General features: G+C 40.2%; 1 protein-coding gene across 1 annotated transcript; it reads right to left on the bottom strand.

The window, feature by feature from the left end:
* Positions 1–313: 313 nt before the first annotated feature.
* st8sia3 (ST8 alpha-N-acetyl-neuraminide alpha-2,8-sialyltransferase 3) lies at positions 314–9,547 on the bottom strand. The gene is made up of 5 exons (XM_043675910.1): positions 9,501–9,547; positions 9,086–9,316; positions 3,496–3,618; positions 2,423–2,980; positions 314–609 (listed from the first exon to the last, which is right to left on the bottom strand). Exons 2-5 carry the CDS (start codon positions 9,262–9,264, stop codon positions 324–326), a joined length of 1,146 nt encoding a protein of 381 aa, XP_043531845.1. The 5' UTR covers positions 9,265–9,316; positions 9,501–9,547; the 3' UTR covers positions 314–323.
* Between the last annotated feature and the right edge of the window lie 6,982 nt (positions 9,548–16,529).

Genomic DNA, 16,529 nt, shown 5'->3' with positions numbered 1-16,529 from the left:
GCAGCTACAAAGCAGCTATTGCTGTTCGTGAGTTGACATCTATAAACAACTGCCAGAAGTTCAATATCTTTAAAGGTAACCACACCTCATCCCCAAATTCTGCTCTAATCGCTTGCGGCCAATATAAAATAAATGCTTTACTACCACAGTACACGAAAACTCATGAACACGTCAGTGGCACAGCTGTTGGAATTACTTTGAGCAATGTATCACGAAGCGTCGCCTATAGAGAGCTTAACGCATTGGGTACAAAACGCATTTGGAATCAAAAACTGAACAAAGAATGAAAACAAGGAATGACTTGGCACTTCAAAAGCATCCTATTAAGAGGCACAACGTGAGAGAGTCAGTTTAGTCAAGCCGTCATTGTGTAGCTTGAACAACAGCTTGAATTCTGCTGGTAGTTGATGTGACTCTTGCCATTTGGTTGTGAATTTTGTCCCCTTTTTGTCGTAGTAGTGATATGGCAATTCTTTTCCTGTGTTGGGATCCCAAGCGAAAGGCCAAAATCCGTACAAGTGGATCTCTTCGCAGATGGCCGACGCTAGTGTATACATCAGGATGCCTGTACTTAGACGCTTTGGGGATAGATGTTTGGTCTTCCAATATCTGTTCAACAATAGAGTAACAAAAAAAAAAGACAAAACGTCAATCATCCGTGGATTTTCTTTCATGAACAATACTTAATTCTCTTGGTAAATTTTAGTGTTCTATTTTTATTCCTTAGGCGTTTAATATTTGCTCTACCCTATCGCTTTATTTACTATCCTTGCATCTCTGTGACTTTTTTCCCACTCTTCTACCTTTTTTTCCCGAGCTTGTCTCCTATCTTCTGCATTCTTACATTCTCGATACTCCTTTCTGTTTGACTTTCTCTCATCCTGTCTGTTTTTATTTAAACACCTGTCACTCACGCCATTTCTTGTCGCATGTGAGAGAGTTGCAAATCTTTGACAACATTGTCGCTCATTCTCTGGATGAGTACCGTTGGCCTTCGTGTGTTCCTGAGGTGCAATGATCCAGATCTGGTGAAGGAGTGAAAGATGAAATCTGGGATTGGGACTGGGATTATATGGCTAAGAGAAGGAAATGAAAGCGTCTTGGAGAAATATTTATTCTTGTAAATAAAAATCAACAGCTTACAAACGAATGTAGTCAGTTAATGATTTGACCACTTCACTTTTCTGAGGTAAATTTCTCCATGGTTTTAATGAAGATGGTATTCAGAATAGAAAAGGTGAGAAAATGCTCGGCAATATCTTAGTTTGTGGCCGGGAGACAAAGCGGACTTGCCCGTTTATCAGAGGTTGAACTGCAGGTATGTGAGTCCACTGGAGTGAATATAGAATGACTTTATAAGATGCACGGGTATTTGGACACAGCAAGAGGCTGAAGAGAATATTCCAAGACAGGCTAGAGCACGAGACTGAACAAGAAAAAGGATGAGCATGACCCGGGAGTCAGGGCTCCAGAACCATTCTATATAGATTGTGCAAAACAATGACGTGAAGTACCTGCTTTGCAAAATGCGGGACCAATCTAAACGACTGGCACGTTAAGTGCATTTTTGTGTGCACGCTTGTGACTATTTTTAGATTTTAAAAAATCAAATTGCATATTATGTTTTAAATTTCACTGTACAGAGCAAACGGTGCAGTGGGTAAGGGGCGATAATCATTTTGCTTCGGCCTTTAAATCCATCTCTGGGAGTTGTGGGGGAGGGGATAGCCGAAGTTCAGAATCTTGAGAATATAAGAGAAAATTAATCATATGGGCCGGGTGCTGGCAGGTGGGACTAGTTTGGGTTGGATTATCTGGTCGGCATGGACGGGTTGGACCGAAGGGTCTGTTTCCATGCTGTTTCCATCTCTATGACTCTAATATGACTCAAGAAAGCACAGAAACTGAACCAATCAGGAACAAGGCGGCGAATCAGCGAAAAAAAAATCAAAGGGGACAAATTAAATATACCTAAGAACTTTAAGTGGCATTCAGCTCCTCACCATTCGATAAGATCAACCCTCAACCCCACATTCTACCCACCTCAATATCCTTTGATTCTCTTAATCATTTGTTAGTCAAGAGTCAACCGACTTTTGTCTTAAAATACTCAACGGCCCTGCTTCCTCTGCTCTCTGACAAGGAGTCCTACAGATTCAGGACCCTCAGAGGAAGACAGCGAGAACAATCTGCTCATCTCCATTTGTCATTACTAAGCCGAGTCCCCTAGTTCCAGACCCTGTCACAAGGAGAACCTGTCAAGCCTCAGTATCGCACATATGGCTCAAAATGAAAAATGGTCACAGCAATATTTCAATCACAAAGAAGGCAACTGAAGATTGACTAAATATAATGAAACATCCTGCGATTTCTTTTCGAAATTTCTGGTTAAAAAAAACCATCCTTGGCCACACATACTCACTTATTGACATGCTGCATTATGTTCCCAGGCCAAGCCAATTGGACCTTTAGTTGTGCTCTATACTCTATAAAAAAATCTACTAACGTTCTTGTCACCGGAGCGGAAGTGTGGAAGAAAAAGGCAGGGATCCAAAGAATGGCTCCATCGAGCTTTTTAAGATTCAGGAAAAACTTATTTCGATCCTGGATTGTTAATAGATTGTTGTAGTACTTTTCCAGGATGCTTGGGTTGAATGTCGTGAGATTCGTCTTTTTGCCAACATCTCTCTCAAAAGATTCAGTTGGGGCGAAATTGCAACGGAACACGAAATCTGTTTTATCGATATCAGCTCCACAATGGCTCCCGATTAGTATCCCACTGTTCCCAACCACCGCACATGTATTGTGGTGCATCTTTAATATAGGGGGCACGTCGGGGAGCAATGATCGAAAACTATTGCTGACTGAGAAAACGTATTTGTGGTTAGAGTAATCGTAGTGCAGCAACTGTCCTACTCGTACGTTTTTCTTAACCAAGGTGAAATTTTTATAAATGTCGACATAGCGACTGATGTCCTTCCTAAAACACACATACACACAAAGAGAACAAGTTAGTTCAGTTCATTCATGGTAATGAATGTGAATTCAGAGCACAGACCTCTAATAATGCAGTAAAAAAACTCAGTAGATTCAAAATGTAGTAAAAAAAAACGAATCAAAAAGAGCCGGTGGGAAGGGAAAACGTATCTTAAGTATTAAACAGATTCCCTTTGTGAATTTGCAACTTTAAAATATGCTTATTACCGATATTATAGTAAAATATCTCACTGGCACTTTTCACAGGCTATTGCTGGCAGTTCTTTCTAATGGTGATACCACTTTTGTTGTACATAATGCAAACCGCACTGTATCAGATTTTTGGTTTAATTTGAAAGCGCGAGGGCATGTGTGTGTTTGTGTGTATGTTTGTGTGGCGTGGGGGGGAACAGGTAGCATGAAAAGATCAAAAAGTCAAAAAAACAGTTAAACAATGCAAGCAATGAATTACTTCCGGTATAGCCCCTTTGGAACTTCACGCCTTTCAGAGTGACTTGCCTTTGCTTTAAAAAGGATGTTGTGTTGAAAGTCCATTTCGCGGAGTTGGCACGAGTATTGTCACTAAGGCCACTTCCTGCTGGCAAAAAAGAAGGATCCAGAAATTTCCAAGAGAACTGTGACCTGCAGGGGAAAAAAAAAATCGCCAAGTTTTAATTCGAAGTCACCATTACCGTTGCCCGTTCAGTTTAACCGCTCGTGAACTGACAACACTCGATTCACAAAATACCTCATTTCGTTATGAACTTTTCAAGGATTGTTAAAAAAAGCTAAGCTATTAATAGGATTTATTTGATCATTTATGCTGGCGAGTGCAGAAATGCATGTTCGCAGCACCCTCCATCCCCCATGGAGCTATCCAAATGTAAATGAAAAACTGACACAAAGTTTAATATTAAGTTTATAATTAGGTTATAAGAGACAATTCTACAAATTGCTTGTTCAGAGGACTCAAGTACTCGAACTCACCTTCGGTATCACAGCAAATTATAATCAATCTTTCTTTGAAGTAACTTAAAAAGCACCCCTCATCCATGCTGTTTGGATAATAACTGTTTGGGCAATTTAGTTATTTCTGTCAGTTACTTTCATTTCCACCCCTCCCCAGGAGATATCTCCTTTAGATTTCCTCACTGACGTTCCATGTCTTTTCCCGGAGGGCGGAGTTGTACTCCACAGATTCCATTCTTCATCTCTCTAATGGATGACCCTGAGAACCCCCACTGTAACTTTTCACAATGAAATACTCGTTAATTGAACATAAGAATAGAACGGGTTGCCAAACTCTTGCTCCGATTTGCATATTGATACTCCGCATGTCTTTGACTCTGCCAGTTAAACAGATTATCTTCAATATTTCAATTTTTACTGGCATGTTTTCAATGTACGAAGTTAAACCTATGTCACGTCACCTGGATTATTTCGCAACATTTTCAACTTTGGTGAATTTTTCATATTTTACTTTCACGGTGCAGCCTGCATCTCTCTTTATTTTTGTGAACTCAATGGGACAAATAGCCTCTTTCAGTGTTGTATGATTCTATGACTACTTTTCAGTTTACTTCCTTGATATCTCTGATCAATCTTGTGAGTTTCGTTTATGTAAATACTATCCGATGCCAGGCCAAATTGGACTTTCCACTTGCATATATGGTTGAGATGTTTTTAGCAGACTTGGATTTCACAGCCCTGCTGAGTATTCTGAAGGGTTAACTTCATTTACTTTTCTACATTGTCAAATCATTGACCTTTACCCTCCTCCTTCAGAGCCATTGTCCAGTCCACCATTCATTCTCTGATGACTAATTTCTGATCCATATTTATTCAGGCTTTTTTTTACTCTGTTCTAAGAATTACTCCAGATTCTCATATCTTGCAGCATTATTTACAATGTTACACATAATCTTTATATGGATTATTAGTTTTTGAAAGTTTAAGTAAATAATTTCCAGAGTTCCACTTCCTCCTTAATTTGTAGTTTAACCAGACGGGTTCTGGGGATTTATCAGTCAGGGTCACCCCTTCTAAATCTAGGCCAAATGTTTCTTCTTCTCATTCTGCTTCCCACGTGCTTCCCCATGCAATGCCTTTCACTGTCTGCTGATTTCTAACTGTAGGATTGTGGGTTTGCAGTGGCCAAGTCAGATTTGATCACTTTGCCTATATATGCAACAGATACAACAGATCTGATAATTTCTAGTTCTGAAACTTATTTAGTTACAATCATTTCTGGCCTTTTTTTCAGGTGTGCTCTTTTTATGATGCAGACCTTTGGAAATGTAAAAATGCTGACTTTAGAACCCAGGTTTTCTGCCTCCTGTACATGTACTGCATTACAAAAGAATACTACTTCACTGGCTGTCAACATTGTAGCATGTCATATGATTGTAAAATATGCTATATAATTGAAACCTCTTTTATGAAGGGCTTTTGGAGTCATAAATCACAGCAACAGATCCTTCATTCCAACTCATACAGACATCACAATCTGACCTAGTCCCATTTGCCAACATTTGGCCCATATCACTCTAAACCCTTCCTATATATGTGCCCATCCAGATGTCTTTTAAATGTTGTAATTGCATCAGCCTCCACCACTTCCTCTGGCAGCTCATTCCATACACACATCACCTACTGTGTAAAAAGGTTTTATTCGACAGATGATTTTTAAATCCTCCCCCTGACCTTAAATCTATGTCCTCTAGTTTTGGATTCCTCCACCCTAGGAAAAAGTTCTTGGCTATTTACCCTACCCATGACCCTCATGATTTTATAAACATCTATGAGGTCAGCACTCAATCTCTGATGCTCCAGGGAAAGAAGCCCCAGCCTATTCAGCCTCTCCCTATAGCTCAAACGGTCAAACTCTGGCAATATCCTTGTAACTCTGTCAAATTTAACAACATCCTTCCTCTAGAAAGGTGACCAGAAATGTAAACAGTATTTCAAAAGTGGCTTCACCAATGTCCTATACAGCAGCAACATGATATCCCAACTTCTATACTCAATGTTGTGACAAATGAAGGCGAGTATGCCAAACACCTTCTTCACCACCCTGTCTACTTGTCACTCCATTTTCAAGGAACTATGTGCCTGCATCCTTTGATCTCTTTGTTTAGCAACACTCCCCAGGGCCCTACCATTTACTGGTATGCCTTACCAAAGTACACCATCTCACATTTATCTAAATTAATCTCTGTCTGCCACTCTTTGGTCCATTGGCCCATTTGATCAAGGTCCACTTGTACTCTGAGATAATTTTTTTTACTGTCCTCTGCACTTGGCATCATCTGCAAATTTACTAATCATACCTCCTATATTCATACCCAAATCATTTAGATATATGATGAAAAGCAGTGAGCCTTGACGCGCACCACTCATCTCAGGTCTCCAGTCCAAAAAACATTCCTTCACTATCACCCTCTGTCTCCTATCTTCAAGTCAATTTTGTATCCAAGTAGCTAGCTTCCTCTGGATCCCATGTCTTAGAGTCATAGAGATGTGCTGCATGGAAACAGACCCTTCAGTCCAACCCGTCCAGATATCCCAACCCAATCTAGTTCCACCTGCCAGCACCCGGCCCATATCCCTCCAAACTCTTCCTATTCATACACCCATCCAAATGCCTCTTAAATTTTGCAATTGTACCAGCCTCCACCACTTCCTCTGGCAGCTCATTCCATACACGTACCACCCTCTGTGTGAAAAAGTTGCCCCTTAGGTCTCTTTTATGTCTTTCCTCTCTCACTTTAAATCTATGTCTTCTAGTATTGAATTCATCAACCCCAGGGAAAAGACTTTGTCTATTTATCATATCCATGCCCTTCATAATTTTGTAAACCTCTATAAGGTCACCCCTCAGCCTCCAATGCTCCAGGGAAAACAGCCCCAGCCTACTCAGCCTCTCCCTATAGCTCAAATCCTCCAATCCTGGCAACATCCTTGTAAATATTTTGTGAACCCCTTCAAGTTTACCAAACGCCTTCTTCACTATCCTATCTACCTGTGACTCCACTTTCAAGGAGCTATGAACCTGCACTCCAAGGTCTCTTTGTTCAGCAACACTCCCTATGACCTTACCATTAAGTGTATAAGTCCTGCTAAGATTTGCTTTCCCAAAATACAGCACCTCACATTTATCTGAATTAAAATCCACCTGCCACTTCTCAGCCCATTGGCCCATCTGGTCAAGATCCTGTTGTACTCTGAGGTAACCCTCTTTGCTGTCCACCACACCTCCAATTTTGGTGTCATCTGCAAACTTACTAACTGTACCTCTTATGCATCCAAATCATTTATATAAATGACAAAAAGTAAAGGATCTAGCACCGATCCTAACTAACCAGTCTACCATGCATACATGAAGTGTATGGTGATCAGACTAGTTAAATTTATTTAGTTAATTTAATAAAAATGGATTATCCATTATCAAATGCACTTCTACTTTTGACAATGACCAATACAGCTTACTATTTATTCTGCTAATTGAATTGTTCATTTTAAATTTGTTTGATTTACACTAAATTACTATGCTGGCTTTGTTAAACATTTGTCTCTGGTTGGATATTTCCCCTTTTATTAAATGCAATAAGGCTTATTGCTATAATTCTGGTGCCGTCTACATACCGGTTTCCCTGCCCCCTCTGCGCTGTCAGGACATTAGGCCTCAAGCTTAGGAATGCTGCATACAAAACTTTTCCCATTAAAGAAGCTCCTTAGGTCGCACTTCATTGGCCCAGCTTTGAGATACCCATTCAAACGTCTCTTTTGTCTGCACACCATTTGTTTTTCTGATTATTCTGTGAATAGGTTTGGAAGGTTTGACTGTATTAAAGGGGCTATGTAAATGCAAAATACGGCGTGTCCCAATGAGCCTTCACTTTCGATCAGCACCATGGAATTAATGCATTGGACAAATATTCATAGCGTATTTGAAAAGTTGCACCACATCATCTCAGTTCCAGCAGTTGTAAGAGAACCAACGCCTGTATTACAGGAACTTTTAGAGCGAATTTTCCTTGATATTCATGTACACTGTGGTGATTGGCACAAAGCTGTGCTGATTATCTGAGCTCTTTAAAACAAATCCGCGTTGTGTTAATAGGTCTCAGGTCAGGAGTGTCATCATTAATTCCTGAATGGTTCCCAGACAACTGATAGACAGACGCTACAAAAAATAAATCAATTAAAATCAGATTCCTTATGTAAAGGAACTTGCACATTTGTTTATTATGTGCCCGAACAATGTTCTCGATTTCTGTTTTAAATTTTAATGTTTTGCACAAATTCTTCCAACTGGGTGAGTGCTGCCTGCAAATGCAGCCTTAAGGCAATAACAACAACAAACATGTTATTTATTTTACGAGTACAGCATTGGGAATATCTGTCCTTATGACCAACAGTTACAATTAATATGGACGCACAAACAACTGCAACATTTCCGACTGAAGCATTTAGCTATCCTCTCCCTCTGAAATGAGGGATGATTGTTCTGTGGGACCCCTGTAGGCCTCGGCAGTCAGGGAGACTGATAGACCACTGCGTGTGTCCAGCCACGATACCACAGCCCCGCTGTATGTTAGTCACTAAAGGAGTACAATCCGTAAACGTCTGGTCTAGTGGCCCCATCCCCCCGAAATATTCCATTCCTTTAACCCCCATCCCCGGCCCTCCTCCCAACCCCAACCTGTACTTTTACATGGAACAAGGCGGGGGTGGGCTGTGGATAAAACATACCGTCGGTTAAACCGTGATGCCTGGAGAGGGGCTGTGTTGATGGGGGAAGGGGAGTTAGAGTGCACAGAAAGATTGAACATGTCAGAGAGATGCTCTGCGTCCGCAGTGATGCACGGATCTGCGTGCTTCTTTCAAACAATACCATTACTACTTTGTGAAAATAAAACAGAATGCAGTTGTTTTATTGGAGCTATTTGAAGTTTAATCCAGTGGTTAATCGATTGGAAAGCAAAGCGGGTACCGGGGCCGCAAACTGATTAGACCGTCTAATTTTGCATGGATCCTGTTGATTTCGATCAAAGGCTTTCTATATATAAACATATAAAAGAAATGTTTTTATCCCCCCTCGACTTACCGAAATCCACTGTGTAACATATAGAGCCTAGGGCCGGCTGAACCTAGATATCGTGGGGTGGCGAAGAGGTTATCCTTTTTCAGTGAGACATAGCTGATCAGCGATAAAATAAGCAGAGCGACGCTTAACATCACCAAACCCAGCACACTCGCCATACGAACCATCCTGCAGATCCTCATAGTGCAACGCCTCAACAATAAAACGAGAGCAGGCCCATATCTGTTCGCTTATCTTAACAAGAGAAGGAGGGGGAAGAAAAAGAGAAAAGTAAGTCGGTTATATTGACAATGTATTGTGCTGCTTTATATGTGAAATAAAAATGGACGGAGTCAAAATTCTGCAATGCAGAAATGGTAGGTGGTTGCGTTGGTGATACGTCGCGTTGCTCTGTGAAACCCCCCACAACTCCACATACACACTGCACCGGCGCTGCTTCCATCCATTCCCCGGCTGCAGGCTAAATGTGACTGGAATAGTCTCCCTCTATTTACCCGACAAGCTTAAGGTTTTTATTAATGAACTCTTAGAAAATGCTTAGCATTTCAGTTCTGAATAAAAGAGCAGGGAAGTTATATGTTGTAACTTGAATTACAGTGGCTGCATTAAAAAAATAGAACTGTTGCATATGGAAGAAATATATATTTCGGTTTGGAAGGGGACAAATGAATAGGCAAAGTTAAGCAAATAGGCTTGTAAAACAAAACGTCCGGAGGCAACACTTAAGGAAATGGGCAAGCAGGTGGCAGATGCAGTTGAAGCCAAGTGTAAGCTGGTAAGCTAATCTATTAAGGAGAGCAGGAAATGAATGAGTGTATATTTTCATTAAAAAAAGGTTAATGGTGTGGAGCAAAAGACAAACTCAAAGTGTCATTGTTCTGAAGAAGAGTAATCAGGCCTGAAATCTTAACTCCGATTTCTTTTCACAGATGCTGCCAGACACGTTGAACTTTTCCAGCAACTTCTGTGTTTGTTTCTGATTTAGAGCATCTGCAGTTCTTTTGGTTTTTTTGAAGTATTCATGTCCATCTCTGCCCCAGGCCATCTGTTGTCCAGTCTCTCATCCATGATCATTTTACCTCTAGACATGACTATTCCAATAGAGACAAAACAAAAACTGCAGATGCTGGAATCCAAAGTAGACAGGCAGGAGGCTGGAAGAATACAGCAAGCCAGGCAGCTGGATTCGTTCCTCCAATTAACCAAACAGGTTGTATGCTCTACCTGTCAACACCTATCCCCACTTCACCACCCTACTCCCATCACCGCTTTTATCTACAGTTCCCCCTTACACCCACCCCCAGTCCTGAAGAAGGGTTACATCTGAAATGTTGACTTTTCCACCTCCTGATTGTTCCTGGCTTGCTGTGTTCTTCCAGACTCATGACTATTCCAATGGCCGCCTTACTGGTATCCAATTTTCCATGTTCCAGTAACTCAAGCTCAGCTAAAATTCTGCTGCCTGTATTCTCTCATGATGAAACTTCCATTCACATATCATCTCATGTTCCCTGATCTGCGTTGTCTCCCAGTCCAGGAATGCCTCAATTTTAAAACTGCAGCTCTTGATTTAAATTCCTCCATGGCCTCAGTCCTTCCTTATCCTCCCCTAATCCTCTGAGAACTTTGCATTTTCTACAACTCAGACATCTTGCCCATCTCCTAGTTATTTTCCCCAGCCATTAGCAACCATGTCTTCAGTAATCAGCATCTATTAGAGAAACTGTCGATTCCCAGCTATACTTAGCTGTTCAAGGGCCACCACGTGGATAATGTGTTGAGTAACAAAGTGGCAGCCGGCTGCATATCCCTCTGCAAAAGACAACAATTCAGTCATGCTGCAAACAATTCAAAAAACCACCATAACCCCAGTTAATATTTCAGACAGGACTACTAATCATATTTCATTTCTGTTGAAGGGACATTGAAACTTTCTATAAGACTGAGGATCATAAATTAATGTTAGTTACATCAGCCTCACCACTCAGACAATGAATAGAAATTATGGCAAATTTTGATCGTTATCAAAAATGATCTTCCAACCTCATGGAAAATATTCCATTCATATCGCATACCTGATGATACCAAAGAAAAATAACATGTAAAACATTTTTTCTAACAAAGACTCTAAATGTACAGTAGGATGTCATGATTATGGGGGTGGGGGAGGAAGGTGATGTTTTGTATGATGTCATCAGACTAGTAATCTGCGGGTCAGTCTAATGTTTCTGGAATCATCAGTTCAACTCTCACCATTGCACCTGGTGGAATTTAAATGCTATAAATGATGCTGGAATGGAAAGCTGCTCTCAGTGATGGTGACCATGCATCAATCTATTTTTTGGAAAAAAAATGCCCACATTTGGGGAAGGAAATCCTGCCCCAGTTGTAACTCCAGACACACAACAGTTGATTCTAAACTGCCCTATGACTAATGGCGTAGTAAGCCAAATGGTTGAAGGGCAATAAGAGATACCCACATGCCAGTAAGCAATTAAAAAAAAAATTCCTACTTCCCTCTAGATGTGTGCACACAATCTCCCTGAATTGCACTTTCAACTCCAAATTCTTCTTCATTAGTAGGTCATGATACTAGCCTATGCATTGCGCTCACTAATTCAATAGTAGCACAAATGCGCTATTTCTAGACAAGTAATCAATCTGTCTTTATTTCTTCATTATATGATGCTGTTTCTATGTAACACCTGACAACAACAATAATAGAGGAGACAGAAATGCTATCTAATCCTCACATCCAAATGTCATAACAACAATTTTTAAAGTGTATAATAATCCTTCTAGACAATCAGCACATTTAAAAAAAACTAACATGAAGATTGTGGCTTCGAAACCCAATTGTACCATTTCAGGCATGGGGGAGATGGGGCATGTGCAGCATTTGTTGTAGCCTGTCTGTAGGAGCATGGACAGCTTATGCTACTTTCATATGGTAAGTATGTAAGTTAGCTTGCTGAGCTGAAAGGGTTGTTTTCAAATGTTTTGTCACCTTGACTAGGTAACATAATCAATGAGAGTCTCCAGTGAAGCGCTGGTGGTTTGGCCCGCCTCTCTATTTCTTGATTTCTTAAGGTGGGTGATATCATTTCTGACTCCTTTTTCAAGGGAAGGTAGATGGGATCTAAGTTGATGTCATTATTGATGGAGTTCTGGTTAGAATGCCATGCCTCTAAGAATTCTCGTGCGTGTCTTTGTTTCGCCTGTATTAGGATGTGTGTATTCTTTGTCTGTATGTATAGAAATTAGTGATAGTCAGTCATGTCTTTTGGTGGCTAGTTGGTGTTCGTGTATCTTGGTGGTAAGTTTTCTGCAAGTTTGTCCAATGTAGCTTTTTTAATGGTATTTGTGCCACTTGACCACAGCTGTGTACACTGAAGACAATACTATCCATTCCCTGTAAAGGAAGGGCCATGAGTATTAGAAAATAGGTTGGTTGTGGTGAAGGCAACCCATTTTATGACAGGATCTGAGGTGGTGGGGTAGGTAATAGGCATGAAAGGAGATGTTCATGCTCTGGAGTTGTTAAACCCAATCATAAACAGAAATTGGTCAAAAATCTCAGCATGTCTGGCAGAATCTGTGGAGAGAAGGGTTGTTCTTGTTCCTGAACCCTTGTTCTGAAGAAGGGTCACTGGACATGATATGTTAACTCTGATTTATCTCCACAGATGCTACTAGACTTGCTAAGACTTCTTTTTATTTCAGATTTCCAGTACCCGCAGTTCTTTCAGTTTTTTTGTTAAACTTAATGTTGAATCCTGAAGGCAGTAAATCACTGCTTCATTTAGACGCCTCCTCTCCTTCCTCACCATCCAAGGCCCCAGCTACAGCTTCAAAAGAAGCAGTGATTTACCTGCACTTCAGTCAATCTGGTCTACTGTATTTGCTGCTCACAATGCAGTCTCCTGTACAATGGGGGGGATGAAACGCAGATTAGGCGACCATTTTGCGGAACATAGACTTTCTGTGGGTAAACATGCTTCCAGTTGCTTGCCTTTTCAAAACACTATGTTTCCATGTCAACAGTTCTGTCTCAGGTCTGTTGCAGTGCTTTAGTGAAGCTCAACACAAACCAAAAGAACAACACCTCATCTTCCATTTAGAAACCTTACAGCCTTCAGGACTCTATATCGTGGTTCATAATTTCAGAGCATGAATACCGCCTTCCATGTCTGTTACCCACTTGCGCAGTCCCTGATCCTGTCATGAATTGCGTTGCTTTCAGCACAGCCCAGCTATTTTCAACTACTTGTAGTCCCTATGATAACTTATGGAGCTTCTCTTCTTCCTTGGTTTAATATCAATGATCCCTTTGTCTGCCTACCTCTTTGTTCTTTCTCTGGGCTCCTTCTCCACCCCGCCACTCAGTCCTTCCCATAACACCCGATCATCAGCACAAATATGACCTTTATCCTAGCTGCATTCAGTTCTGAAGAAGGGTCACTGGATTAAAACATTAACTCTGCTTTCTCTCCACAGATGCTGCTGGATCAGATTTGCGTTGGAAATTGTCTCTTCATGCTCACCCATTATTACAACTCTCCCTTACACACAACTTATATGTCACATACTACCTGTTGTCCCACCATGAAAGCCAGAAAACACTCCTGACAAAACACTAATTAATATATCTCTTGACTCTTGCAGGAAAAGTTGTGGTGGATGTCAGGTAGCAGACTGGAGGGTTGTGTTGGTCATCATTATAAGCAGTTCAGTCAATGTTATGGTGATGTTATATAGGGTTTTCTCAATAATTCCTGTTGCTTTCTCATTTCTCTTTCTCAACCACATTATATGGTAAATGCCAGATTCTTACAACCTGACTTTTCTCTACCTTGCTGAAAAATGTGTTGCTGGAAAAGCGCAGCAGGTCAGGCAGCATCCAAGGAGCAGGAGAATCGATGTTTCGGCCATAAGGATTCCTGAAGAAGGGCTTATGCCCGAAACGTCGATTCTCCTGCTCCTTGGATGCTGCCTGACCTGCTGCGCTTTTCCAGCAACACATTTTTCAGCTCTGATCTCCAGCATCTGCAGCCCTCACTTTCTCCTAGTTGATTTTTCTCTACCTTGTCTTCCTTGATTTAAGAAGATTAATCCTTTCCCATCTACTTAGTACAGATGCTAAGAATATATAAACCTTTGTGTCAGTCAAAGGAAAAGAGGCAAAGGTTTCGGAAAATATCACATCATATGTTTTGGTTCTTGCAAGCACTAACTCAGATATTAGTAATATATAGAATTTATTCACAAGGTTAAAGGAGTTATTATCTGAATGGGTCTAACTGGGTACCTAGCTAGCAGCTGAGAAATAGGACATCACAGATGCCAGCTTAGTTATAACTCTAATGTTAAAGGCAGAGAGGAGGCACTAATTGAGATCAAAAGATGGAGACATTATCATGACATGTGACATATCAAAGATATGGAAGTTTGAATCTTGAAAGTACAATTACAAATGCCTTGAGAGCAAGATTTTCCATGGTATGTAGAGGGAGACAGAGATATATTAAAGACTACAAGTGTCACTGATCAAGACCACTTCCTTTTGTCCATCTTTGATGCCCTTGCCTACAGTAAATTATTTTCTTACACCTTGGTGATTTCCTCTGGACTAAGCACCATCTTCACAATTTTAAGTATGTGGAATGCAGTTCAGTGTTTGTATACTGCTCAACTAATTTATAAATTGACTGCAAGATCTAATTGGACCACTAAGGGGATTAAGTATCCTCTGCCATACCTTGTCATTATTTAAGACCATAAGTCATAGGAGCAGAAGGAAGCCATTTGGTCCATCAGGTTTGTTCTGCCATTCAATGCTGATCTGATAATTCTCAACTCAACTGTTTCTGCCTTTCCCAATCATCCTTTATTCCCTCACTGATTAAACATTTGTTTATCTCAATCTTGAAAATACTAACTGACCTAAGCTCTATTGCCCTCTGTGGTGAAGAACTCAATAGATTGACTACAAGCTGAGAGAAGAAATTTCTCCGTATCACTGTTCTAATGGGTAATCCCTCACTCTGACATTAGCCCACTGGACCCAGACTGTCCCAAAAGAAGAAACAACCTCTCTATGTCTACCTTGTCAAGCTGCTAAGAATCTTATACCTCTCATTCTTCTAAACTCCATTGAGTACAGCCTAAACTATTCAACTCTCCTCATAAAACAATCCCTCTGTACTTGGGATTAAGCTAGAGAACTTGCCCTGGACTGCCACTCCATCTCCTAATGCTGCCTGCCTTGCTGTCTTCTTCCAGCCTCCTGCCTGTCTACTTTGGATTTCAGCATCAGGTTTTTTTGTCTCTGCACTGCCTCTAATGCAAGTATATATTTTCTTGTGTCTTGTAACTAGTGTCTTGTATCGTTTTAGCCAGACTTCTCTCATTTAAATCTGGGAAAACAAAATGACAAAGCTTCTCCTTAAACCCCTTTCTCCTGTCTTATAACCTCAAACACGTAGTGCAAGGAGTTCATGAAATATTTTTAAAGGACTCATATTACTCTTCACTACCATTCATTTCTAACATGATTGCAAAAAAATTGTGTCGAATTTGATTTCCATTGCAAGTTTATTTTCACTTTTCATGTTGGCCAACCTTACTGTCATTTTTGTCTTCCTCTGGTGATCCCCAAGGATCTATCCTCGAGCATCTTTTCTTGCATATTCATGTGCATCTAAAAGATGTAGCTTCAATTTTCATATGTTTGCTTGAGAAAATCATCAAATCATGGAATGGTTAAATTACAGAAAGGGACTATTTTGTCTATTGTATACATACATGCCATTTTTAGGACAAATCAGTGAGCCCCATTCTCCTGCTTTCCCATAGACTTCCAAATGTTTTTCATTTCAAATGCTGATCTAATTCTGTTCTTGAAAACCAATTATCTCTGCCTTCATCATATTCACAGACAGTGTATTTCCAATCCTAACCAATTGCTGTACAAGACTTTGGCCATTTTGGTTCCTTGGCAAACTACCTTAAATCAATGTCTTCTAAGTTTCAACAACAGTTTCTCTCTTATTATTGTCCGGATCTCTCATAATTTTTAAAATTTCTATAAAATCCTTCCTTAATTTTCTTGCCTTTAAAGGAGAAAAATCACAGCATCTCCAATCAATCAATTCATTTGAAGTCCTTCACCTTTGGAACTAGTTTTGTAAATCTCCTTAGCATTCTTTTTAAAACCTTTGAATCCTTCCTTAAATTTGTGATTCAAATTTAGATATACGATTTCAGTTGAAGTTAAAGCATTGCTTTTTAAAATGTTGATTACAATGTCCTTGCTTTGGTACTCCAAGCTTCTATTTATCAGTGGTACCTTGCACGAACATGTTATATAAACAATAAAAAGCCTTATTTTCATCATTAAATTAAGCCTTCAGTTTTTAAAGCATAATTTTTTAAGAACTTAATTAAA

This window comes from Chiloscyllium plagiosum, chromosome 1, assembly GCF_004010195.1.
Source record: "Chiloscyllium plagiosum isolate BGI_BamShark_2017 chromosome 1, ASM401019v2, whole genome shotgun sequence".
Lineage (NCBI taxonomy): Eukaryota > Metazoa > Chordata > Chondrichthyes > Orectolobiformes > Hemiscylliidae > Chiloscyllium > Chiloscyllium plagiosum.
The sequence above is the reverse complement of the archived record's forward strand: the minus strand, read 5'-3'. Positions and strand labels throughout refer to the sequence as shown.

Excerpts from the sequence above, each read along its gene's own strand:
- st8sia3 (XM_043675910.1), bottom strand. The coding sequence starts at position 9,264 with ATGAGGATCTGCAGGATGGTTCGTATGGCGAGTGTGCTGGGTTTGGTG. Across the intron at positions 3,619-9,085 it reads ATGTTACACAGTGGATTTCG|GTCACAGTTCTCTTGGAAAT; the intron begins GTAAGTCGAGGG and ends TTTCCCCTGCAG. Across the intron at positions 610-2,422 it reads ATAATGCAGCATGTCAATAA|ATATTGGAAGACCAAACATC; the intron begins GTGAGTATGTGT and ends ATTGTTGAACAG.